This window comes from Rhinopithecus roxellana, chromosome 18, assembly GCF_007565055.1.
Source record: "Rhinopithecus roxellana isolate Shanxi Qingling chromosome 18, ASM756505v1, whole genome shotgun sequence".
In the NCBI taxonomy this organism is placed as follows: Eukaryota; Metazoa; Chordata; class Mammalia; order Primates; family Cercopithecidae; genus Rhinopithecus; species Rhinopithecus roxellana.
This window is the reverse complement of record NC_044566.1, coordinates 28487424-28515013: the sequence shown is the minus strand read 5'-3', so window position 1 is coordinate 28515013 and position 27590 is coordinate 28487424. Positions and strand designations below refer to the sequence as shown.

At 46.6% G+C, this 27590-nt stretch overlaps 1 protein-coding gene across 1 annotated transcript; it reads right to left on the bottom strand.

Moving 5' to 3' along the window:
* Positions 1–5315: 5315 nt before the first annotated feature.
* Positions 5316–11086, bottom strand: LOC104679652 (glutamic-oxaloacetic transaminase 1 like 1). Its single transcript, XM_010385299.1, has 9 exons — positions 10875–11086; positions 9684–9865; positions 8606–8717; positions 8232–8341; positions 7920–8012; positions 7675–7825; positions 6738–6903; positions 6109–6251; positions 5316–5520 (listed from the first exon to the last, which is right to left on the bottom strand). Exons 1-9 carry the CDS (start codon positions 10987–10989, stop codon positions 5345–5347), a joined length of 1248 nt encoding a protein of 415 aa, XP_010383601.1. The 5' UTR covers positions 10990–11086; the 3' UTR covers positions 5316–5344.
* Positions 11087–27590: the final 16504 nt, after the last annotated feature.

Below are 27590 nucleotides of genomic sequence, written 5' to 3'. Positions count from 1 at the left end.
GGGTGGAGTGGTTATAGACTGTTTTAGGTCTAGGTTGTTTGTAGTGTTGTTCAAGTCTTCTGTTTCTTGTTAACCTTCTGTTTTGTTCTACCCATTGTTGAAACTGGACTATTAAAAGTCTCCAACTCCTGACCTCAGGTGATCCGCCTGCCTCGGCCCCCCAAAGTGTTGGGATTACAGGCGTAAGCCACCATGCCAGGCCCTTTTGTGTTAAATAGACATTTCTAGTGTGCCATTGTCATTCTCTTGTCATTTTATTATTTATTTTATTTTATTATTTTATTATTTATTTATTTTTGAGATGGAGTCTTGCTCTGTCGCCCAGGCTGGAGTGCAGTGGCCAGATCTCAGCTCACTGCAAGCTCCGCCTCCCAGGTTTACACCATTCTCCTGCCTCAGCCTCCCAAGTAGCTGGGACTACAGGCGCCCGCCACCTCACCCGGCTAGTTTTTTGTATTTTTTAGTAGAGACGGGGTTTCACCGGGTTAGCCAGGATGGTCTCGATCTCCTGACCTCGTGATCCGCCCGCCTCGGCCTCCCAAAGTGCTGGGATTACAGGCTTGAGCCACCGCGCCCAGCCTATTTTTTTTATTTTTTGAGACACGGTCTCACTTTCTCTCCCAGGCTGGAGTGCAGTGGCATTTTCGTTGCTCACTGCAGCCTCAAGGTTACCTACAATGCAATCATGGACACTGGATGATGGGTATAAGGAGACTCATAATTCTTCCTACTGTGTTTGCAAATGTTTACAATAAAACATTTTAAATCATTAATACTTTAAACAAAGGTCAGGCACGGTGGCTCACACCTGTAATCCCAGCACTTTGGGAGGCTGAGGCGGGCAGATTACCTGAGGTCACGAGTTCGAGACCAGCCTGCCCAACATGGTGAAACCCTGTCTCTACAAAAAATACAAAAATTGGTCGGGAATGGTGGCATGCCCCTGTAGTCCCAGCTATTCAGGTGGCTAAAGCACAAGAATAAATAAATAAATAAATAAATAAATACATACATACATAAATAAATACATAAATAAAAGTAACCAGGTATCTGAAACTAACTTTAAGAGGTGATTTAGGCCGGGCATGGTGGCTCATGCCTATAATCCCAACACTTTGAGAGGCTGAGGCGTGTGGATCCCCTGAGGTCAGGAGTTCAAGACCAGCCTGACCAACAAGGTGAAACCCTGTCTCTACTAAAAATACAAAAATTAGTTGGGCTTGGTGGCAGGCGCCTGTAATCCCAGCTACTCAGGAGGCTGAGACAGGAGAATTGCTTGAACCCGGTAGGAGGAGGTTACAGTGAGCCAAGATCGTGCCACTGAACTCCAACCTGGGTGACGGAGCGAGACTCTGTATTAAAAAAAAAAAAAAAAGAGGTGATTTGGATAGAAAAAAACTTTCAAGAAAGGTTGAAGTGAATCTTGAGTGTGAAGTCAATAGTGGGGTATGGAAGCCAATTACGAACAAAGGCTGAGAAGACAACCAGTCTCTCTACCAAATCCTGTCAGCATCCTGGGCTGGGTACACTAGAAATCCTTGTGTCTCAAGTAAGCCACTAGTATGAAAGGTCAAAGACAGTGGTCTTGCTTTAGTAGTTCAAAGCCTTCTGACCTCCATAACATGAGAGTCCATTATTGTCTTAGGCTCAGGAGGGTGGGGAGAACGTTGGCTGAATAATTATCTCCTCATGCTAGTATGCCTTTGAGAATAGTTAAAACCTGCCATCTGAGGGTTCTCTAGAGTTATTCTGACATTGGGACAAGCAGTCTTTAGAACCTGGTGACAAAGGAGCCATCAGAAGACCTGAAGAAGAACGTGAGACTGTGGACAAACACAGGGGCTCAAAATAAAACCCTTTTCTAAACAGGAAGCCAGAGGAGATGGCTATGTTTGTTCTATGAACTTTCTTGCAAGCCTCCTCACAATCACCTCTACTCAGATGCCCTGTGTATCAGCTTGTTTTCACACTGCTAATAAAGACATACTGAGATTGACTAATTTATAAGGAAAAAGAGGTTTAATGGACTCACGGTTTCACGTGGCAGAGGAGGTTTCACAGTCATGGAGGAAAGCAAAAGGCACGTCTTACATGGTGGCAGATAAAAGACAATGAGAGCCAAGTGAAAGGGGAAATCCCTTATAAAACCATCAGATCTCATGAAACTTATTCACTACCACGGGAACAGTATGGGGTAAACCACCCCCATGATTGAATTATCTCCCAGTGGGTCCCTCCCACAACATGTGGGAATTATGGGAGCTACAAATCAAGATGAGATTTGGGTGGGGACACAGCCAAACCATATCACTCTGCTACCTCTCATAAGAATTACAGTCTATGGGAAGGGGACTTTCTTTTCCAGGCAGGAGCCCTACTAACCTTGGCAGCCAGGTTTTGGGATCTCAAGCCCAACCCTATGAGGCTGATCACTTATCTGTACTCCCTGCAGGAGCAATCCTCAGGGGATGCAAGGAAGCTGAAAATGGGCTTGCCTGAATCTTCCTGCTAAACCCAGCTCTGAATCTAATTGAACGGGTGTGTTGGAGGTCTCTGAAGCCACCTGCAGGCTTTCACAGGACTCAGCATAGCTGTTACACTTGTGGTTACAGTTTATTACAGTGAAAGGCAACGGGGTGAAATCAGCAAGGGAAAAAGGCACAGGGTGGAGTCCAGGAGAAACCAGGCACAAAATTCCAGTTTTCTTCACTGAGTGGATTCACACAGACAGTGCTTAATTCTCTCAGTACCAGTGTGTGACAGCATGTGTGAAGTGCTGCCAACCAGGGAAGCCCCCCTAAGCCTTGGTGTCCAGAGTTTTTATTGGGGATTGATTACACAGTCATGCAGTACCCATACAACAGAGCTTAGCTGCTCAGTCTCCAGTCCCAAGAAGTCAAACTAATAGATGCATCCCAAAGTCTTAAGCCACAAAGATACTCTTACCGGGTAGGACACTCAAGGGCCTGGATGCATACCCCAGAAGCCAGTGAGGCCCAGTCCTGAAGACCCTTGGAATATGCAGGGTTTGGGTAACTAAGTCCCCCTGGGGTAACCCTTTACTAAAACAGTCATTAGCACTTATTACATGTCACCTTTTATTGTTATCTACATTTTTATCATTGTGGTATTGAAATTTATGATAAGAAATAGATTTGGTCTCTGTCCAGTTTCTGGCACAGAACTCGTAAAAACCCTTGGAGGCCGGATGCAGTGGCTCACACCTGTAATCCCAGCACTTTGGGAGGCTGAGCCAGGTGGATTACTTGAGGTAAGGCAGGAGTTCGAGCCCAGCCTGACCAACATGGTGAAACCCCATTTCTAGTAAAAAAATAATAATAATAATAATACAAAATTAGGCAGGTGCGGTGGTGCATGCCTGTAATCCCAGCTACTTGGGAGGCTGAGGCAGGAGAATTGCTTGAACCCAGGAGGCGGAGGTTGCGGTGAGCCGAGATCATGCCATTGTACTCCAGCCTGGGCAACAAGACCGAAATTCCATCTCAAAAAAATAAAACAAAACCCTCGGAATTTCCAAAGCGTTAAGAAGTGTAGAGTGAAAGGAGCACTGTTTATTATTCCTAATGAGACTTCTTCAGCCACAGCTGAGTTTATGTTAACGAGACCACTGTTGGAAAGCCCATAAGGATGGCTGACTTGTTGTGGGAGGGGCTGACAATGTGATTAGAAGGTTGGACCTTTTAGCTCCACCCGTGACCTCTAGGGAGAGGAGAGGGACCGGGTGGAGGTTGAGTTAATCAATAACGGCCAGTGTTTCAGTCCATCATGCCTACGCAATGAAGCCTTCTTAAAAGCCCCTAACTAAAGGGTTTGGGAGAGCTTCCAGGTTGGCGAACACATGGAGGAACTGGGAGGGGGAACCAGGAGGAGAGACCATGGAAGCTCCACGCCCCTTTCCTCACACTTTTCCCTATGTGTGTCTTCCATCTGGCTGTTCCTGAGTTGTATCCTTTTATAACAAACTGATAATCTAGTAAGTAAACTATTTCCCTGAGATGTGCAAATTGTTCTAGCAAATTATCAAACCCAAGGAAGGAGTGGTAGGAACGCCCAGTTTATAGCAGATGCGCAGGTCACACCCCTGGATATGTGACTGGCATCTGAAGTGGGATACAGTCTTGCAGAACTGAGTCCTTCACCTCTGGAATTTGATGCTAACTCCAGGTAGATAGTATCAGAATCTATTGAATTGAACTGGGCACGGTGGTTCACACCTGTAATCCCAGCACTTTTGGAGGCCGAGGCGGGTGGATCACTTGAGATCAGGAGTCCAAGACCAACCTTGCCAACATGGCGAAACCCCGTCTCTAACAAAAATACCAAAATTAGCCGGATCTGGTGGCACGTACCTGTAGTCCCAGCTACTTGGGAAGCTGAGGCAAGAGAATCGCTCGAACCTGGGAGGTGGCAGTTGCAGTGAGCCGAGATTGTGCAACTGCACTACAGCCTGGGCGACAGAGCGAGACGCTGTCTCAAGAAAAGAAAAAAATAATAATCTATTGAATTTTAAGACACCCAACTGATGTCCACCAAATAACTGAATTAATTGTGTGGGGAAAACCCTATACAATCTTGTGTCGGAATTGAGAATCACAGTAGAGGAGAGAGAAAAGTGAGTTTTTCCTTTCAACCACGTAAATTGTATCTCCCCAACAAGAGTGGAGGGCACCAACTTTGTCATACACCTGTTGGTATACTGGGGGTTTACAGAGTCCCATGTATTAGTAGATGCCCGATAAACATTTATTTTTTCTTATCATGTCAGTGACACTTGCTCTGGCTGTTATTGACCTAGGTTATCCTTCCAGCTTCCATTAGTTGTTATGCATCCAATCCATTCATCTATCAATATCCCAATCAAGTCCTACCTCCTCATGAGATGCTCCCCATCTCTTCCGGCCCACTTTGAGGTATTTCTTTTCTAAATTCCTGGCACATTTTCTGTTTATACATTCTGACTTCTATCACATTCAGCCTTAAAATGCTACTTAAGTGTTTTATGTGACTAAGGCTTGTCTCCCAACTAGACTGTAAGTGTCTAGAGAAAACAGGCTGGTTCATACCTGTTTTTGTACTCCCTTTCACGGCCAGCTCAGGGCCTTAATGTAGTAGGTGTTCAATAAATATAAGATGGCCAATGAAGGTAGATATACCCTTCCCCTCCGGGCCTTTCTTTCTCTCTCTCTGTCTCTCTCTCTCTTTCTCGGTACTGAGGCCAGACCATTGCTTCATAAATAAGTGAAGAAAGTGCTTTGTAAAGAAATGAATTGTAGCAATGAATAATCAGCACAAGATTTTTGCAAAGACTAAAGTTTTATTCCAATCAGAGTTTTTTTTCCTTTGGAAGACATATCTCTGAGCCCTCTGTGAGGAGGACAGCCTCATTGATGCCCTCAGTGATGTAATTTATGTTGTTGGCATTGATGCAGCTGAAGTTAATCCGACTGTTCTTGGGGATGTAGATGTGCTTCTTCCTGACCAGGTATTCCACCTGCTGGGCTAAAATCACGACAAGGTCTCAGATCCTGAGACTGGCCATCTCCAATTCTCCTCTAGCCCAGGCTGGTTTCTTTTCTCATTTTCTATTGATTGATTGATTGATTGAGATGGAGTTTTGATCTTGTTGCCCAGGCTGGAGTGCAATGGCGCAGTGTCGGCTCACTGCAACTTTCGCCTCCCAGGTTCAAGTGATTCTCCTGCCTCAGCCTCCCAAGTAGCTAGGATTACGGGATGCACCACCATGCCCAGCTACTTTTTGTTTTTTGTTCTTTTAGTAGAGACAGGGTTTCACCGTGTTGGCTAGCCTGGTCTCGAACTCCTGACCTCAGGGGATCCACCCACCTCGGCCTCCCAAAGTGTTGAGATTATAGGCATGAGCCACTGCACCAGGCACCCAGGCTGGTTTATGAAGGATAGGGAGTGTCGGTACTTCTGGGGATCCAGAGGTGTCTTTAAAGCAGCCCATTTTCCAGAGGACAGAATCAAAATCTGGAGTGAAGCTAGGAACTGGTCACCTAGTCCGTGCAGTTTAATGCTCAAATACAGGCCAAAGGTCAGAAAGGGGGACACCCGCCCCCAGACCCTTACAGTTGAGTCCAAGATAGCCATGGGTCCCACTCTGCTCAGTGATGTGACCCCAGGACCCAGGGGTTCCCAGGAGCCGGAGTTTCTCCTTCACTTTTTCCTTGGTTAGCATGATGTTCTCTACAACTTCTTTTAGACTCTGCTTCCTACCAAGGAAGGACAATGAGAAAGGAGGGCGTGAGGACCCCCTTGCCCTCAAACCTCCCTCATTGCCAGTCCACTCTTTTTACCTTCAAAGGTCCCCAACAGAGTGCCTGAGGCTCTGGGATGATTATGAGTGGGAGGGAGATTTGATCCCTTATTAATTTAAGCAAGCCAAGGAGGCTCCCAGGCAGATTTTGCCAGAGTTGCAAGCCCCTGATGCTGTCTAATCTCCCCGAGCAACCTGGAAGAGTTCAGATAACATTGGCCTGGGTGCAAAACAAATGTCCTATCACTCTGTCCTCTAAGGCAACCCTTGGTATAGGCACCGCCATTGGTATACATCAGGTCCTCAGTAAATGTTGACGAATGAATGGAGTAAAAAGGTCACATGGGCAGGAGAGAAGCACCCTGCTGAATCCTGTGGATCAGTAGGTCTGCAGGCGCCCAGGGCCTCTCCCATCCCTTCCCGCTCCAGCCCTCACCCTTACCATTCTGCCAGCAGAGCAGGGTTGCAGAGGATGGAGGTGATGATGCGTGCACCCGTGTTGGGAGGATTTAGCCACAGGGCCTCGGCTAATCCCTTCAGCTGGGAGAGGACACCCAGCAGCTGCTGGTTGTTGACTGCCACCACCACTAGGATCCCCACTCCTTCATCTGCAGTGTTGGGAAGACAGCCTCAGCCTCAGCCCCTTCCTCCACTCCTAAGGCCTTCACCTAGATCTCAACCTCCAACCTCGCAGAAAAAAGGGTTGAGCCACCCTCATCGCAGCCCAGCCAGGGTGGTATTCAGGCTCCGAGAAGTTGCCAGAGGCTCTCCTTCCAGCAAAAGTACCCATAAGTCAGAGTCTTAAAGGAGGAAGGAACTTGAAAAATCACTAAATTCTACTCTTCTGTTTTTTCCTTTCCTTTTTTTCTTTTAAGGGACTATCTCTCTGTCTGTCACCCAGGCTAGAGTGCAATGGTGGAATCATAGCTCACTGCAACTTCAACCTCCTGGGCTTAAGCAGTCCTCCTGTCTCAGCCCCCCAGGTAGCTAGGGCTACCAGTGTGTACCACTATGCCCAACTGATTTAATTGTTTGTAGAGACAGGGTCTCGGTGTGTTGCCCAGGCTGGTCTTGAATTCCTGGCTTCAAGTGATCACCTAACCTCAACCTCCCAAAGGAAGGATTGGGAGGTGTCAACTGGGATTACAAGTGTCACCCACCATGCCAGCCCCACCTTCTCATCTTATAGTTGAGGAAACAGAGGCCTGAGGGGGTGAAATGATCTAAGTCAAGTTGGGTTGGGTGGCTACATTGAGTAACAGAACAAAATTCTAGCTCAGTGCTCCCCACTTCTGCCTCTATAGTGCTCTCCCTGGAGTCCTTGGCTCCCGCAGCCCCACTTCAGCAATAGACCCTCCCTTCTTCTGCCTGTACCGTACCATAAATGCCAAAATTCTTGGACAGAGACTGGCTGCAGAAGAACTCAAAGCCTTGAGACACAAAGTATTGTAAGATTCTAGTATCTTCTTCCAAGTCACCAGTGTATAAACCTTGACAGGGAATATCAAAAAATGGGAATATCTGCTTGCTCTGTAGGAGAAAGGAGAACAAAAAAAGAATGAGACGGATGGAGGAGAGAGCAGAGAGTCAAAGACAGGAAGGCTGGGCGGGAGATTGGGTTTACCTTTATCATGGACACCAACTTTGCCCACCCACTTGGTGTCAACTTGCAGTCGATAATGTTCCCAATCACAAGGACACAGCCATGTGGGATCTGCTGCAAGTACAGACAGTCTCATCAGGCTTCACCTTTACCCAGGAGTGGTGGCCCCAGGGCATTTGGGGGTGAAGTCCTCCTCCATGTTAGTTACCATTGAAGGGCCAGGCAAATTCAAACCTGGAAAAGGTCTTGGATGACTTAAGAGGTGTGGGGAGGAGAGGAACATTAGGCTGTAAGTCAGCTCTGGAGAGGAGTTTGTGAGCAGGGGCCCTCTACCTCCACCACATTGAGGAGTATGTCGGGGTCCACGCATAGCTTCTTGGGGTCCCAGATGGAGTATTCACAAACTGTAAAGCCCATGTCCTGGAAGACGAGTCCATGCAGTTCTGTGGGAACACAGACACCCCCGCCCACCCCAACTAACTGGTACATGGGAAACAGAAAGATGGAGGAAGAGGTACTGGAGTGTGAGGCTGAGAGTCACTGGCTGAAGGTGGGACATTAACAGGAAAAGGACATAAATAGCTTGGCTTGTCCGCCATTTTGCTCATGATAGAGAATGAAGGATAACAGTGAAGATGGCAAATGGGATGAGGATTAGGAACAGGGGATGGGGATTTGCTATCACCCTCATCTTGGGTAAGACTAACCTTTTTGAGAAGAGATGATGTAAACTATACGAGCATCCTTATGCCAAGCTCTGAGAAATTGGACCCCAAGCTGGAAGGCACCACTGTCACCAACAGTATGTACACCCCCTACCTGCCATCAAGAAATAGACAGAAATAGGCCTGGCGCGGTGGCTCACACCTGTAATTCCAGCACTTTGGGAGGCCGAGGTGGGCGGATCACTTGAGGTCAGGAATTTGAGACCAGCCTGGCCAACATGGTGAAACCTCGTCTCTACTAAAAATACAAAAATTAGCCAGATGTGGTGGCACGCACCTGTAATCCCAGCTACTCAAGAGGCTGAGGCAGGAGAATCACTTGAACCTGGGAGGCGGAGGTTGCAGTGAGCGGAGATCAGGCCACTGCACTCCAGTCTGGGTGACAGAGTGAGACTCCATCTCAAAAAAATAATAAGTAAATAAACATTAAAAAAATGAAAAGAAATAGAAATAACACTCTAAAACAGTAATGGAGGCCAGGCGCGGTGGCTCATTGCCTGTAATCCCAGCACTTTGGGAGGACAAGGTAGGTGAATCCCCTGAGGCCAGGAGTTTGAGACTAGCCTGGCCAACATGGGGAAACCCTGTCTCTACGAAAAATACAAAAACTAGCCAGGCGTGGTGGCACACGCCTGTGATTCCAGCTACGCAGGAGGATGCAGCATGAGAATTGCTTGAACCCGGGAGGTGGAGGTTGCGGTGAGCCAAGATGGCACCACTGCAGCACTCTAGCCTGGGTGACAGAGTGAGACTCTGTCTCAAAATATATATATATAAAACACATTAAAAAATAAAACAGTAACGGGAATACTAACAACACCTCCAATTCAGATCATTTGTATCTCGAAAGAGCTTTCAAATCAGCAGTGTGAGGAGGGAATACCTGGACTAGGATTCCGATCCTGACTCTATGGCTAAAACTGTGGACTCTCTGAGCCTCAGGTATCTCCTTTATCAATACCAGGGGGCCCTCCAAGGTCCCTTTCGGATTTAAGGTTGAGCAGACCCAGAGCCCCCCTCTCTTTGTCAGGATGAGCCAGGGGAGGGCCCGCCTTCTCACCCTGTTCTCCACAATGGCTTGGCTGTGCTTTCCAAAGAGGAGTTCTAGAGAGGCCTGGATGAATGATTTCAGGCCCATGGTGGGCAAGTACTCATAATTCAGGGAGGGATCCTGTGAAATCTGTAGTCGGGTCTTCTGCACCACGAGAGAAACCCAGGGATGGCCTTCATTTGTCATGCAGACTGTGAGGAAAACACAGAAGAAGCTCCAGATGCCTGGTTTGGGCCCCCGGGGCTGAGCTCTGCAGACAGCCCGCAAAAAAGTCTGTCCTGGACTCCGTGGGGCTGTGGAAAGGTGCCCGTGAAAATACAACTTTCCCTTTTCTTTTCTCCTTGATGAAAACAATATGCTGTTAGTGAATATGTATCATCTTTGTCTTTTTAAAAAAGACAACTGAAACCTATGCCATTTTAAAGGTTAAAAATTATGCAAGCCCAGGATCGGTGGCTCAAGCCTATAATCCCAGCACTTCAGGAGGCTAAGGTGGGTGGATCACTTGAGTTCAGGAGTCAGGACCAGCCTGGGCAACATGATGAAACCCCTGTCTCTACAAAAACATACAAAACAGCCAGACATGGTGGCCAGCGCCTGTAGCCCCAGCTACTCAGGAGGCTGAGGCAGGAGGATGGTTTGAGCCCAGGAGGCAAAGGGTGGCAGTGAGCTGAGATCTTGCCACTGCACTTCTGCCTGAGCAACCGAGTGAGGCCCCATCTCCAAAAACAAATAAATAAATAAATAAAATAATAATAATATGCAAAATGAGAGTTATAGGTAGATGAAGCTAAATAAAGCTAACCCTGACTTTCACAGTGGGGAGCCCCAGTTGCATATCAGAAGGCTCAATTTGGAGAACCATTCTTGGTTCAAGAACAGGAAGAGAAAGAGAGAGAGAGAGGAGGTAAGAGGCTGAAGAAGTGTGGGATGGCCTTGCAGGCCCCCAAGCATAGAGTTGTGGAAGAGGACATAGCTCTCACCAAATCCCTAGAAGCCCCCAGAGAAGGGCAGAGAGCATGGAATGACCTGGGACCCTTATCTGCACTTTTCCCCACTGGGTAATTCTGTTAATAATAAAAGATCTCTCCACCTGCAGAAGCTTGGGCCGCACCTCTCCCCCTGCAGCAGGGAACACTGTCCTCCTAGAGGCAGTTACCATCACTTAAGTCTTATACTTCAGAACTGCTAGGCATCTACCTCTATAGGCTAAGAACATCTTGTTTGGGCAATCATCTTGTTTGTAGGTCTTTAACAAGCTGCCCTCTAGCTTGTGAGCAAGGGGCACATCCATGAACACTGAAAGGGTGGGCATAACTGAGATGAAACTGGGGCCAAGACTATATGTCTCTGCTCCTGTGTTCCGTTTCTGCCCAGAAGTCTTCCTCCAAGGCTGGGCCGGGCAGTCCTGCCTCTTCCTGGAACCTTAGCAGCTCCAATGCAGAGGCACTGGACAACTGGTTGCCAGGACAACAGAACCTCATGATCTTTGTGGTGGCGATCCACAGGGGCCACGGGAACATTCCAGGGTACTTGAGGAGAACCCCCTGAGAGAGTGGGCAGGGCAGGATAACAATCTCCAGAATTCCCAAGCACGTTTCCCTCACTCAGTGCCTTCTCTTCTCTAGCACCAAGTGGCTCAATCCAAAATAACAAGCCAACTGCTTCAACAACAGGGCAAGGATAATGGGAGATTACTTAACAGATATGATGTACATTATCGGGGTTATGGATACCCTAAAAGCCCTGACTTCACCACTATGTGATGTATACATCTAACAAAATTACACTTGTACTCCACACATTTACACAAATTAAAAAAAAAGACATAGGGCAAGGCAGGCAGCCAATAAGCCAGGCAGGGCTTCCCGTGCAGAAGTGGAAAACCCCAGATCACACAGCAATGCAAGTCGAGGCGTTAATTTCCATTTCGCAAAATGCCCCAGATTTAAAAAGGAATAGAAAGCAAGAACTGTTTTCTTCCACAGTTGTTTTAATAAAGAATCCTATTATTAGAAGTAATATAATTGGCAGCTCACTAAGCTAGTCCCATTTCTCTCAGTTATCTAGAGCCAAGACTTCTACATACATTTGTTAAGTTTCTTTTTCTTTTCTTCCTTTTTTTTTTTTTTTTTTTTTTTGAGATGGAGTCTCGCTTTGTCGCTAATCTCAAACTCCTTGCCTCAGGTGATCCGCCTGCCTTGGCCGCCCAAAGTGTTGGGATTGCAGGCATGAGCCGCCACTTCTGGCCATTTGTTAAGTTTCAATGATAGCCAACTAGTAAGTATAGATAGCAGAGGCTAAGGGGAGAAAAGAGCCAGCCTCTGGAGAGTCAGTCTGCATACTGCTTGCTTTCTTTCCCTTTTGATGTTTAATGACTCTTTTTTTTTTTTGAGACGGAATCTCACTCTTGCTGCCCAGGCTGGAGTGCAGTAGTGTGATCTCGGCTCACTGCAAACTCTGCCTCCCAGGTTCAAGAGATTCTCCTGCCTCAGCCTCCCGAGTAGCTGGGATTACAGGCATGCGCCACCATGCCCAGCTAATTTTATATTTTTAGTAGAGAGAGGGGGTTTCTCCATGTTGGTCAGGCTGGTCTTGAACTCCCAACCTCAGGTGATCTGCCCACCTCGGCTCCCAAAGTGCTGGGATTACAGGCGTGAGTCACTGTGCCTGGCTTTTTTTTGTGTGTGTATTTTTAGTAGAGACAGGGTTTCACCACGTTGGCCAGATTGGTCTCGAACTCCTGACCTCAAGTGATCTGCCTGCCTCACCCTCCTAAAGTGTTAGGATTACAGATGTGAGCCACCACACTCAGCCTGATGTTAAATAACTCTTTAAATGATTGTTGCAAACACTGTTGATGTCTCACCCAGAAGGCCTTCACCACCACCAATGTGTCCGGCCCCAGCTGCTGCTTCGCTGGTGGACAAGGCTTAGATGCCTATGTTCTCTGGAGAACTGCGCTTGGCTGGCAGGAGTCAGCTAGCCTGGAGACCACCTGGAGGTTTCACCCCCCACCGACAGGGATAGCCAATGATTGCCTTACAATGATTTAGGCCTTACAATGCCTTACAATGATTTAGGCATACAAAGGGTCAGCCACAGTCAGGCATGGTAGCTCACACCTGCAATCCTAGTGCTTTGGGAGACTGAGGCGGGAGGACTACTTGAGCCCAAGAGTTCAAGACCAGCCTGAACAACATAGAGACACCCTCTCATCTCCACAAAAAATTTAAAAATTAGCTGGGCGTGGTGGTACTGCAGTGAGCTATGATCATGGCCCTGCACTCCAGCCTTGTTGACAGAGTGAGATCCTGTCTTTAAAAAAGAAAAAAGGCCGGGCATGGTGGCTTACACCTGTGATCCCAGCACTTTGGAAGGCCGAGACGGGCAGATCACGAGGACAGGAGATTGAGACCATTCTGGTTAACAGAGTGAAACCCTGTCTCTACTAAAAACACACACAAAAAATTAACTAGGCATGGTGGCGGGCGCCTGTAGGGAAGGAGGCTGAGACAGGAGAACTGCTTGAACATGGGAGGCAGAGGTTGCAGTGAGCCAAGATCTCTCCATTGCACTCCAGCCTGGGTGACAGAGCAAGACTCCACCTCAAAAAATAAATAAATAAATAAATAACAAAAAATAAAAATAAATGGCCGGGGCGCGGTGGCCCACGCCTGTAATCCTAGCACTTTGGAAGGCCAAGGCAGGCAGATCACCTGAGATTAGGAGTTCGAGGGCAGTCTGGCCAACATACTGAAACCCTGTCTCTACAAAAAACACAAAAATTAGCCAGGTATGGTGGCACGCTCCTGTAGTCCCACCTACTCAGGAGGCTGAGGCAGGAGAATCGCTTGAACCCAGGAGGTGGAGGTTGCAATGAGCTGAGATCGTACCACTGCACTCTAGCCTGGGTGACAGAGCAAGACTCTGTCTCAAAAAAAAAAAAAAAAAGAAAGAAAGAAAGAAAGAAAAAGAAAAATGGCCAACTCCCTTGCCTTGGTTCACCTCCGTTGCTCAGTCTACACTTCAGGGCCCATTCCCCAACCAGGCGAAGCCTAGACTTGACCTGAGGCCACATCCTTGCTTGGTTCCTTCCCCTTCACATCCTGCTTCCCTCACTCCCTTCCAGGTTCTTCCCTAAGTCACATGCCCCGGAATCCCTGTCTCAGGCTATGCTTCCAGGGAACATGTTTTGAGGCAAATGATTATGAAAGTAGTCCATATTATTGTAGAAAACTCAAAAGCATCAAAAATTATAATGAAGCACAAAAATTCCCTACAACCAATCCATAACCTCAGTCTGAATGCACCTCCATCTGGTTGCTGTTCTTTGACACTTGTATTTTAAGGTTATTGCTATCAACATTTATGTGTCATTTTCATCATACTTTCTTCACTTAACATTTCAGCTGTGATGATTTTATTGTGTGCCAATGAGAACCTTTTATGCTGCAGGTAATTTAAAAAAGACCTAGTCCAAACCAGCTTGAGCAACAGAGAGAATGTATTGGCACCTAAATGGGCAGGCCAGGGTACATCTGACTTCAGTCGAAGTTCAGTCCAGAGGGACACAGTTATCATCAGGGCCCCAGCTTCATTCTCTGGCATCCCCTTGGCTCTGCCGTCCTGGATGCTTCAGGCTGGTTCTCTGGCTGACTATGGGTGTGAAAACAAAAGTGGATGGGGCTGGGCACGGTGGCTCACGCCTGTAATCCCAAAACTTTGGGAGGCTGAGGTGGGCAGATCACCTGAGGTCATGAGTTTGAGACCAGTCTGGCCAACGTGGTGAAGCCCCGTCTCTACTAAAAATACAAAAATTAGCCGGGCATGATGTCCTGTGCCTGTAATCCCAGCTACTCAGGAGGCCGAGGCAGGAGAACCGCTTGAATCAGGGAGACAGAGGTTGCAATTAGCCAAGATTGAGCCATTGCACTCCAGCCTGGATAACAAGAGCGAAATTCCGTCTCAAAAAAAAAAAGAAAAAAGCTTTGGATGATGGATGGGATGCGGCACATGAGCAAAATGATACACACTTAAGGAAATCTACATGTCAGTTTTGTTTGCAAATAAACCAAATTTCAATTACTGAAAGAATGTTTAAATTAATAGTGATATCCATACAACGGAATTCTCGGCAGCCCCCTTTTTCTAAAAAAAATTTTTTGCAGAGGTAGGATCTTGCTATGTTGCCCAGGCTGGTCTCAAACTCCTGGCCTTAAGTGATCCTCCCACCTCAGCCTCCCCATCTGCTAGGATTACAGGCACTTGAGATCCTGTCTCTACCAAAATACAAAAATTAGGCCAGGCACAGTGACTCACACCTGTAATCCCAGCACTTTGGGAGGCAGAGGTGGGCAGATCACTTGAGGTCAGGAGTTTGAGACCAGCCCAGCCAATATGGTGAAACCTCCTGTCTACTAAAAATGCAAAAATTAGCTGGGTGTGGTAGCAGGCACCTGTAATTCCAGCTACTACAGAGGCTGAGGCAGGAGAATCGCTTGAACCTGGGAGACAGAAGTTGCAGTAAGCCCAGATAGCACCACTGCACTCCAGCCTGGGTGACAGAGCAAGACTCTGTCTCAAAAAAAAAAAAAAAAAAAAGAAGTTTAGAGGGGTCCTGATATTTGAGATTTTTCCTTTATAAAACATTTACTTTTCCTTTCCTGAATTCCCTGGGCCCCTTTGTCGTTTCTCCTTGGCTTCAGTTGAGTCCCTCGCCCATCCCTAATCTTATCACGGCTGAGAATGGAATATTCGGTCAGTTTAAACCAACCACCTAGAGCCTAGGATGGTGTCCAGCCGAGAAAGATTCCCCCTGAGATTCCAGGTGCTCTTAGGAATGGGAGAGGGGAGAAGGATCCTGGGAAGACAGTCAGCAGTGTTTGCTGCATCATTCGTTACAGATTATTATTATTATTGTTGTTATTGAGACAGGATGTCACTCTGTCACCCAGGCTAGAGTGCTGTGGCAAGACCAAGGCTCACTGAAGCCTCAAACTTCCCAGGATCAAGCCTCAGCCTCTGGAATAGCTAGGACTGCATGTAGGCACCATCAGGCCCAGCTAATTTTTCTAATTTTTGGTAGAGATGGTGTTTCACTATATTGCCCAGGTTGTCTCAAACTCCTGGGCTCAAGTGATCCTCTTGCCTCCGAGTCCCAAATGCTGGGATTAGATGTTAGCCATTAAGCCTGGCCTCCATATTCTTTTTTGTTGTTGTTTGCTTGTTTGGTTTTTGAGACAGAGTCTCACTCTCTCACCCAGGCTGGAGTGCAGTGGTGCCATCTCAGCTCAGTGCAACCTCTGCCTCTCGGGTTCAAGTGATTCTCCTGCCTCAGCCTCCTGAGTAGCTGGGATTACAGGCGCCCACCACCACAGCCAGCTAATTTTTGTATTTTTAGAAGAGACAGGGTTTCACCATGTTGGCCAGGCTTGTCTGGAACTCCTGACCTCAAGTGATCCACCCACCTCGGCCTCCCAAAGTGCTAGGATTACAGGCATGAGCCATGGTGCCCAGCCCATTAAATTCTTAAAGACCATCTTTTAATAGCTATTTTTTTTGTCTGTTGGCCTCACACTTTCAAACCTGGTAAAAATTCCAGGGTCCCCAGTACTGTCCCAGCAGTGAGGGGAACAGAGGCTTTTCTCTGGACAACTGCAGGCTATATGGAGTGCCCAGGGCTGGGGAGTGGGAGTGGGAGGAGAGGAGAGGTAAATGGAGAGGGAAGTTGGCTCATGCCAGAGGCTCTGCCTGGTAGCTGGCCAGCCAATAAAAGGGGATGACATGCTTGTGGCCCTAAGTTCCCATCTCTCATCAGTCCAACCTCTTTTATAAGGATACTAATCCCATTCATGGAGGTGGAGCCTTCAAGACTTAATCACTTTCCAAAAAGCCCGACCTCTTAACACTCTCATATTGGGTATTAGGTTTCAGTATACACATTTGAGAGAACACCAGCATTCAGATCAGTGCTTGCTCTGAGAAGAGACATGTGACTCAAGCCTGGCCTTTGGGAGTACTTTCCTGGGATTTTCTGTTGAAGTTGGAAGAGAAAAAGCACCATCATTACTCTCCAGTCATAGAACTATAAAGAAATGATCCTAAAGCTTCCAGAAGCTACTGGTCTCTAACATGCAAGAAACTCAGAAAAAATGACACCAACTGTATGCAGATGCAGAGAGAAGTTGGAAAGAACGTTCATTGAGTCAACCCTCTAATTCCTCTCAGTATCAGTTTGGATTCTTGGTTGCAAGCAACAGAAACTAATTCTGGCTGAGTCCAAGAGGAATTTATTGAAAGGACATCAGGCAGCTCTTGTAACTGACAGGGAGGCTGGAGATTTCAGCACAGAGCACCACCAAGACCAAACCACAGAAGGAAGTTGGTGATGGCCAGGCATGGCGGCTTGCGCCTGTAATTCCAGCACTTTGGAAGGCCAAGGCATGTGGATCACTGAGGTCAGGAGTTCGAGACCATTCTGGCCAACATGGTGAAACCCTGTCTCTACTAAAAAAAATTAAAAAGAAAAAAGAGGCCGGGCGCGGTGGCTCAAGCCTGTAATCCCAGCACTTTGGGAGGCCAAGACAGGCGGATCACGAGGTCAGGAGATCGAGACCATCCTGGCTAACACGGTGAAACCCCGTCTCTACTAAAAAATACAAAAAACTAGCCGGGCGAGGTGGCGGGCACCTGTAGTCCCAGCTACTCGGAGGCTGAGGCAGGAGAATGGCGTAAACCCGGGAGGCGGAGCTTGCAGTGAGCTGAGATCCGGCCACTGCACTCCAGCCCGGGCGACAGAGCGAGACTCCGTCTCAAAAAAAAAAAAAAAAAAAAAAAAAAAAGAAAGAAAAAAAGAAAAAAATTAGCTGAGCATGGTGGCACATGCCTGTAATCCCAGCTACTTGGGAGGCTGATGCAGGAGGATCACTTGAATCCAGGATGCGGAGGTTGCAGTGAGCTGAAGTCATGCCCATTGCATTCCAGCCTGAGCAACAAGAGTGAAACTCAGTCTCAAGGCTGGGTGCAGTGGCTCACACCTGTAATCCCAGCACTTTGAGAGGCCAAGGAGGGTGGATCAACAAGGTCAGGAGTTCGAGATCAGTCTGGCCAACATGGTGAAACCCCCGTCTCTACTAAATTAGAAATATAAAAATTAGCCGGGTGTGGTGGTACACGCCTGTATCCCAGCTACTCAGGAGGCTGAGGCAGGAGAATAGCTTGAACCCAGGAGGCAGAGGTTGCCATTGCCGTGAGCCGAGATTCTCAAGTACTGCACTCAGCCTGGACGACAGAGTGAGACTCTGTCTCAAAAAAAAAAAAAAAAAAAAAAGATGAATTGATGGAAGTTGGCGAGGAGGATCCCACTGCCAAACACCAGAGGATGTTGTGACTGGCTCCACCCTCACCTTCCTCTGACGCCCTTGCTGCCCCGCAGGTCCTAGAGAGCTATGAAACCTCGCCCACCGAGGCTGCTGCTCTGGGAAAAGATTCTCCAACCTCCTTACTTTACTTCACTGGCCCCAGGCTGAGATCAGGAAGTCTGCATCTGATTGACTGAGCCTCCTCATATGACCCGTGCCCCGCCCATGCCCTTGCTAAGGCATAGCCGGAGTGAAGGTCTGGTCGTTTCAGCCTCCATGGCGGGAGGTGGGCTCTAACAACCACCAACACTCAGAAAATGAAGAATTTCCCAAGTTTTAGAAGGTGGTTCACAGACCAGGCAGCCAAAAAAGACCAAATTTCAGAATTAGGTCCCACCTTTCCCTCTCTCAAATAACCAGCACTTCCTCCCGGTGCTGTCAGCTGCTGATCTTATTTCTGAGACAATAAAAGCATCAGAAGAGACTTTATTTTATTTTTATTTTTTTTACAAGGTCTGGCTCTATCGCCCAGGATGGAGTTCAGTGGCACAATCTCGGTTCACTGCAACATCCTTCTCCCTGGCTTAAGGGATTCACCTAACCTCAGCCTCCCAAAGTGCTGGGATTCCAGGCGTGAGCCGCAGAGCCTGGCCAACCAGAAGAGATGTCCACAGGCTGCCATCATAGCTATCTGTCTGCTCACACAGGTGTCCACCTACTCTGTCTGCCGTTTTCCCTCAAAACAATGGATGAGTGCCCTGTGCCCCTATCTCAGTCCAGCCTCCCCTGGTCCCCTAGGTCCCAGCCCTGCTGCTCACAGCCTGCATTCCTCCCTGCAGTGGTCCTTCCTTTCCTATATAATTAATTCCCCCTCTCTACTAGAAACGTTCTCTTGGCATAAACAGGCAGCTAAACCCACATCTTAAAAACAACAACATTCCCCTTGACCTCACATCCTCCAGCTGTTAACCCATGTATCTGTCAAGGCAAGAGTTCACTAAGGAAGCAGAGGTGCTGTGAGTGATGTAGGTATGAGGGCATCTGACCTCACACAATCAGGGGAGGGGCTGGGGAAGTGAAGACCCAGAGATGGAAGCTGCAGAATCGGAGACAATCACTAATCAGGCTCCTGAAAGAACCCACCTGGGTGGGCATCTCTGCGCTTGCAGGGAAATCTGAGGAGCCATATGCATGCAGCTGCAGAAGTGGGACCATGTAGAGAGGTCTAAGGGTAGATGTGGCTTCTTTTTTTTTTTTTTTTTTGAGATAGAGTCTCACTCTGTTGCCCAGGCTCGAGTGCAGTGATGTGATCTTGGCTCACTGCAACTTCCACTTCCTGGGTTCAAGCAATTCTTCTGCCTCAGCCTCCTAGATAGCTGGGATTACAGGCGCCCACCACCCACCTGGATACTTTTTTTGTTTTGTTTTGTTTTGTTTTGACAGAGTTTCTCTTGTTGCCCAGGCTGGAGTGCAATGGCATGATCTCAGCTCACTGCAACCTCCGCCTCCCAGGTTCAAGCGATTCTCCTACCTCAGCCTCCTGAGTAGCTGGGATTATAGGCATGCACCACCACACCAGCTAATTTTGTATATTTTTAGTAGAGATGAGTGTTCTCCATGTTGGTCAACCTGGTCTTGAACTCCCAGCCTCAGGTGATCTGCCCGCCTCGGCCTCCCAAAGTGCTGGGATTACAGGCATAAGCCACCACGCCCAGCCTAATTTCTGTATTTTTTTTACTAGAGATAGGGTATTGCCATGTTGGCCAGGCTGGTCTCAAACTCCTGACTTCAAGTGATCCACCCGCCTGGGCCTCCCAAAGTGCTGGGATTACAAGCGTGAGCCACCGCACCGGGCCAAAAGGTGTGGCTTCTGTATAGCTACTGCCTCTGTGTGTTGCAGCCAGGTGCGTTTTGATGGGCCCAGGTCCTCCAGTGCTGTACAGGGCCAACAGTCTGGAAACAGAGCTAAATGTGGGTGGAGGAGAGTCTAAAGCAAGTGGGCCTCCAACTACTTTTGCTTCTGTGTCTCACCTGTGTCTCAGACATTAAGTTTGCTGCTCCACTTCCACTTCCCAGAGATTGGGTATGTTCCTCTTTTGTCCAATTCTAACCCAGACTCTAACAAGGATTCTGGGAAACAGAGTCCCCAGATAAACCGAAAGAACAAAATATGTTCCTCTTTTGTCCAACTTTAACCCAGAATCTAACAAGCATTCTGGGAAACAGTCCCCAGACAAACCAAAATAACAACATGGTGATCAGCCACATCATGCTTCTCTGCTCCTTTTCAGAAAGACAGCAAACGGAAGCGTGTTTTGTACTGTATCTCCACTTCTTCCCCTCCCGTATTCTGCTGGGCTCAATCTGCTATAATTTGGATGTTTGTCCAAATCTCATGTTAAAATTTGATCCCTGATGTGGTTTGGCTGTGTCCTCACCCAAATCTCATCTTGAATTATAGCTCCCACAATTCCCATGTGTCATGGAAGAGACCCAGTGGGAGGTAGTTGAATCGTGGGAGCAGGTCTTTCCTGTGCTGTTCTCATAATAGTGAGTAAGTCTCATGAGATCTGATGGTTTTATAAGGAGGAGTTCCCCTGCACAAGTTCTCTTTCCTGTCTACCACCCTGTAAGACACACCTTTTGCCTTCCGCCATGTCTGTGAGGCCTCCCCAGCCACATGGAACTGAGTCCATTAAACCCCTTTTTCTTCCCAGTCTTAGGTACGTCTTTATTAGCAGTGTGAAAATGGACTAATACAATCCCTAATGTCGGAGGTGGGGCCTAATGGGAGGTCTTTGGGTCTTGGGGACAGATCATTCGTGGACGTCTTGGTGCCTTCCTCACAGTGGTGAGTGAGCTCTCACTCTTATTAGTTCCTGTGAGAACTGGTTGTTGATAAGTTGGTGCAAAAGTAATTGCAGGTTTTGCCATTAAAAAAACAAGATAGCAAAAAACGCAATTACTTTTGCACCAACCTATGGAAAGAGCCAGGCAGCTTTCCCTCCTATGCTCTCTCTTGCTTCCTCTCTCGCCCTGTGATCTCTGCACACACCAGCTCCCCTTCACCTTCTGCCATGAGTGGGAGAAGCAGCCTGGGACTTTCCCCAGATGTCCAGTCTTCTAGCCTGCAGAATTGTGGGGCAAATAAACCTGTTTTCTTTATAAATTACCCAGCCTCAGGTGTGCCTTTATGGCAACACTAAATACACTCAGATCCAATCTGATGAGCATTTCATCACCACCACATCAACAGAGCTGGTCTCACTGAGATCACAAGTGCCAGAACTTCATGCTGCCAAATTCAGTTATGTGCTCTCAGTCCTCTTCTGATCTGATGCTTCCACAGCATCGAATACAACTGACCACTTCCTCCTTAAAACATTTTCTTCCGGTGGCATCCAGGACACCATTTCCCTTTGGTTCACCTCTTGCCTCACTGCTGCTGCTTCTCAGTTGGCTTTGCTGGTTTTCTCTTCGATTCCTAACCTCTAAATGTTGAAATGCTCCAGGACCCTGTCCTCTGAATTCTTCTATTCTCTGCCTATGGTCACCATGCAGATGATCTTACCTAGTTTCATCATGAGCTTAAATACCCTATCTCAGATATATGTATCCAGCCCCAACTTTTCTCCTGACCTACACACTTGAAATCCAGTGCCTATTTGATATTCCAACAATAACTAATCATTAATAGACTTCTAAAATGCACTATGTCCATGCTGAGTGCAGTGGCTCGCACCTGTAAATCCCAGCACATTGGGAGGCCAAGGCAGGCAGATCACATGAGCCAGGAGTTTGAGACCAGCCTGGTCAACATGGTGAAACCCCATCTCCACTAAAAATAAAAATTAACCAGGGTGGTGGTGGCGCCTGTAATCCTAGCTACTTGGGAGGCTGAGGCAAGTGAATTGTCTGAAGCTGGGAGGCAGACGTTGCAGTGAGCTGAGGATCGTGCCACTGCACTCCAGCCTGGGCGACAGAGCAAGACTCCATCTAAAAATAAAGTAAACTAAAATGCACTGTGTTAAAAAACTGGCTGGGCACATGGCTCACACCTGTAATCCAAGAACTTTGGGAGGCTGAGGTGGGAGGATCACTTGAGCCCAAGAGTTTGAGACCAGCCTGGGCAATGTAGTGGGGACCCTATCTCTACAAAAATTAAAATAAATGTTTAATGTACTGTGTCTGAAAAACCTAACTCATAGTTTCATATCCCCTACCACACCTGCTCTTACCACATTTCCCTACTTTTGTAAATGACAAGTTCACTCTGTCATGTGCTCCAGGCCAAAAATCTTGGGCTCATCCCCTAACTTCTCTTTTTTTCTCTTAAACCCCCTGCATCCAAGCCATTGGCAAACCCTGTCAGTTTCACCTTGTAACATAATTAGAATTTGTTCGTTCAACAAAAACTTATTGAGGCTGGGCTCAGTGGCTCACGCCTGTAATCCCACAAGTGTGCAAGGCCAAGGCAGACAGAGGCTTGAGTCCAGGAGTTTGAGAACAGCCTGGCAACATGGCGAAACCTCGTCTCTACAAAATTGCAAAAGTACGCCAGGCATGGTGGGACATGCTGTAGTCTCAGCTACTGCCAGAGGCTGACATGGGAGGATCAAACTGAGGCCCTTGGAGGGGCGAGGCTGCTGTGAGCCATGATACACTGCACTCCAGCCTGGAAGACAGAGTGGGGGCCCCTGCATCCAAAAAAAAAACAACAAAACAAAAAAACAAACAAAAAAAAAATCAGTATTGCTGGGGTGGGACAGATGACAGAAGGTACCATCTGTGTTGAATGGATGACAGAGGGTACAAATGCGTTGAAGGTACAGAGGAGACAAAAAAATGAGAATTTTTTTAGTGCATTTAAGTGTGGTTGGAATAAAAGCATATTGAGGGAGTGGTGGGAAATCAAGTTAGGGAAGTAAGCTCTGCCCATAAAATGATAGGCCTTTTAAGGGCCTATCTGACTCTTACCCCAAAACCTTTAGGACACCGCTGGATGATTTTGAGAAAGGGAATGACATGATCAGATTTATGTTTCAGAAAAATTCTCTGGGGGCTTGTGGAGGGGAGCCAGAATTAGGCAAGAAGGCCAAGTGGAGATTATTTTAGTTAATTCAGTTAAGAAGCGATGAAGGCCTGAGCTAAGGCAATGGCCAAGGGATGGAATTGCCAGATGTCTTCCATAAAAATACCAGGCAGTGGACCAAGCCTGGGGGGAGATGCTGGCAGGCAGGGCTGCTTTTGAAAAATATCTGCTTAAACAATATCTTGTGTATTAATAACATCCACTCTTTTTGTACAACTTTTATCCTTTTTTTTTTTTTTTTTTCTTTTAAGACAAGGTCTCACTCTATCATCCAGGCTGGAGTGTAGTGGTGCAATCATGGCCCACTGTAGCCTTGACCTCTTGGGTTCCAGTGATCCTCCCACCTCAGGCTCCTGAGTAGCTGGGATGACAGGCACATGCTTACAAACACACACACACACACACAGAGAGAGAAATTTTTTTATTTTTATTTTCAGTAGAGACGAGGTCTCACTATGTTGACCAGGCTGGTCTCAAACTCCTGGGTTCAAGCAATCCTCCCACCTCAGCCTTCAAAACTGCTGGGATTACAGGTATGAGCCACCACACCCAGTCAAAATACTTTTTTACCGTTACCTCTAAATAATGTCAAATAGCCAAATAAACTAAATCGATTCCACGATTTCAAACAAACAAAAAGGAAATGAAGTCATTAGGTCTTCCCAGGTTATTACCAGAAAAAAAAAATACTACATTTGGAAGTTTATTTTAACATATATTAACAACCCCAATTTTCAGTTTATTGTTGCAGAGAAGTTAATTGTCGTAAACCACATTTAAGTAACATAATTCTCGAGTAAGAGACATATTTACCGAGTTAATTCCCTCAACAAATGTTTATACTGTGACCTAAAACCTGACAGACACTGTGCCAGGCAGGAGAAGGATGAGCCAGACAGGAATGGTCCCTTGCCACCACACGGCTTACCTTCCAGTAGAGGAAACAGACAAGAAAATGGGCAAGTACAGTACAGTGTGATACATGCCACAAGGAGAGAAGCAGACAGTACCGTCAGAGCACATAAAGGGGAGGAGAATCGCAGAAGGTAAAAGGTCTGAACAGTCAAAAACTAATTTTTTTTTTTTTTTTTTTTTTTAGATGGAGTCTCCCTCTGTCGCCCAAGCTGGAGGGCAACGGTGCAATCTTGGCTCACTGCAACCTCCGTCTCCTGAGTTCAAGCAATTCTGCCTCAGCCTCCCAAATAGCTGGGATTACAGGTGCACGCCACCATACCCAGCATTTTTGTATTTTTAGTAGAGATGGAGTTTCATCATGTTGGCCAGGCTGCTCTCAAACTCCTGACCTCAGGTGATCCACCCACCTGGGTCTGCCAAAGTGCTGGAATTACAGGCATGAGCCACCTCGCCCGGGCAAAAAACTAGTATTTTTAGTTAGGGGGAAAAGTAATTTCCTCCAAATAGAGTAGTTTGCATTTTAAGTGTAAATATGAAAACTAAGTTATTGAGGTTACATGGGTAATGACGTCAAAAACACAGATGCTATTGTGCTTAAGGAGGGTAAATAATGTCCACAGCTATGACCTAGTATGCCCTTGTACCCCAGTAACTGATGCCCTAATATGGGGTGAACTTGATGGCTGACCAGATTCAGAAGATAAGCAGGGTCCTACACAGCATTCCCCCTAGCCAACGTACAAGCTAATCTCAGCGCAAAACTAGTACACTAGGAACACAAACACCCAGATCTTACTGGGTACCACGTAATTTATAAAAGGATAAACATTTGAATTAAGCTAAACCAAAAAGTGATCAAACGGTAATATTCATTAAACAACATATATATAGAAATTATGTCTTCAAATCTTAAACACTGTCTATTCCATTTTTGCCAGCATCCATGTCAAGCTTGTCCAACCTGCAGCCCATGGGCTGGAATGCAGTGGCGCAATCTCAGCTCACTGCAACCTCCGCCTCCCAGGTTTAAGCAATTCTCCTGCCTCAGTCTCCTGAGTAGCTGGGACTACTCGGGATGAATGAGAATCCAATTTAAGTTAGGTAACCCCTTTATGGCTTCTAAATGCACAGATGGCCTAAAAGACGTGGTTTTTGTTTTTTTTCTCTTTTAAGACAGAGTCTCACTCTATCATCCAGGCTGGAGTGCAGTGGTGCAATCATGGACCACTGTAGCCTTGACCTCTGGGGGTCCAGTGATCCTCCCACCTCAGGTACCTGAGTAGCTGGGATCAGGATGGCCCGGATGGTCTCGATCTCCTGACCTTGTGATCTGCCTGCCTCGGCCTCCCAAAGTGCTGGGATTACAGGCGAGAGCCACCACACCCGGCCAAATTTGTAAACTTTCTTAAAACATTACGAGATTTTTTGTATTTTTTTTTTTTTAAGCTTATCGGCTATCCTTAGTGTTTGTGTATTTTACATGTGGCCCCAGACAATTATTCTTCTTCCAATGTAGCCCAGAAAAGCCAAAAAATATTGGATACCCCTGATAAACCTATGACCACATCTGCAGATACGGAATTTCAAGAACAAAGAGGCCAGACTGTTAGTCTTAAAAGGGTAGAGTTCTTTCTGTCACTAAGCATCACAGCATGAAACACTTTGTATTACACTGTCAAGATTCCAGTTATACAACCTGTAGCTTCCTCAGCGTATAAAGACTGACTCACAGTACCCGAGCTTTTAACACAGGGGTTTGCATTTCTGGAGCCCATTCTTCGGTGGTTCTCTACAGGATCTGAAATAACTAAAACCAAACATGGTTTTCTTTCTCTTCTTCTAGAGCAGGGTTTCTTGATTGGGATTCCATGATGTCAAGAAGGGTTCCACAAGAGATTGTGCTTAGGGTGGAAAAAAAACAATTGTCTCTTAAACTTCATATGCCACCTGTGATGCCTGTGTTTGGAGTGATGTACAGTGATCAGGCAAATCCATTAGCAATCAGAAGTATTTTGTCCCTTTATGGCACTGCAACACTGCATCCACATTCTCATGGTTGAGTTCATTCTCAGTGTCGTGTCATGTCAGTGACATGTCAGAGGGAGGGTGGTAGGCTTAGACCACTGAACAATCCCCAATGAGTTCTAGATGATAGCACAAAAACAGGTGACTTGGTTAAACAAAGGCCAGGTCACTCTGTAGAAAGTCTTGATAACACGCACATAAATCTCCTCCTGCATACTGAAAGCCAAGGGCATAGGAGGGGAAGAGTTCTCAACAAAGTGAACTGAAAGGTGAATTGCCTACAAGTCAGACTGAAAAGTCCAGACCACATCCCATAAGCATGAGGAGCTACCCACGAAGTTTTAGTAGGCTGAAATGAAGGGAAGTATTTTAGGACAATTAATGTGACCATAAACTAGATCAACTAATGAAGTGTGTGTTTGCATGTGTGTATTACATAGAGGAAGAATATGGGGGGATGTTGGTGTTTGTGTGTGTTTATGTTGTGAGAAGAAAGGGTATGCAGGATGGTATGTAGATGTGGTCTGTGTGGGTGTGGTCTGTGTGTATATGCATGTAGTGTGTGTGTGTGTGTGTGTGTTGGGGGAAGAGAAAATAGAGGAGGGTAGACCAGTCAGAATGCTATGTCAATAATCCAGATATGAGGTGATCCTTAAAATAGGGATTTAAAGTGAATAGGAAAAAATGCATAGAAAGGCCATTCAAAGTCAACAATACGAAGACTGAAATGGGATGGAAAGAAAGCAAATCAAAAGTACAGGCCAGGCGCAGTGGCTCATGCCTGTAATCCCAGCACTTGAGGAGGCTGAGGCAGGCAGACAACCTGAGGTCAGGAGATTGAGACAAGCCTGGACAACCTGGTGAAACCCCATCTCTACTAAAAAGACAAAAATTAGCCAGGTCTGGTGGTGCACGCCTGTAATCTCAGCTACTTGGGAGGCTGAGGCAGGAGAATCACTTGAACCCAGGAGGTGGAGGTTGCGGTGAGCCGCGATCATGCCACTGCACTCCAGCCTAGGCGACACAGTGAGACTCTATCTCAAAAAAAAAAAAAAAAAAAGTTAAGTATGAGGTGTGAGGATAGGTCACTGGTTTATTGTCATAAATTGAAATTGGGATTTCAAGAGAAATATCTAAGACTTTAAAATAATTGGTTTTAGACATACTGAGTTAGGACCAACAGAAGACATCCAATTGTAGATATTCACCAGTGCTGGTGGCTGTTAAGCTGTAAACCCAGTGACTACAATACTGCAGAGAATGGGTGACATGAAAAAAATACTGGATTGATGACATTTCCATTATAGATGATTAAGTTGTCTGCAAAAACAAATTTATTAAGCCATTTTCACATAGGAGTTAAACCATCTGAGAGTACTTCAGTCTCAGCATTGTTCACTTTAATAATTTAAACTCTACTTGGGAACACATAAATATTAAATAACAGACCACCAAATGTGGTCCTCGCAAATAGTGACAAACTATGTATAAAACTAATCCAAACTGATTCTGTTGATTGAA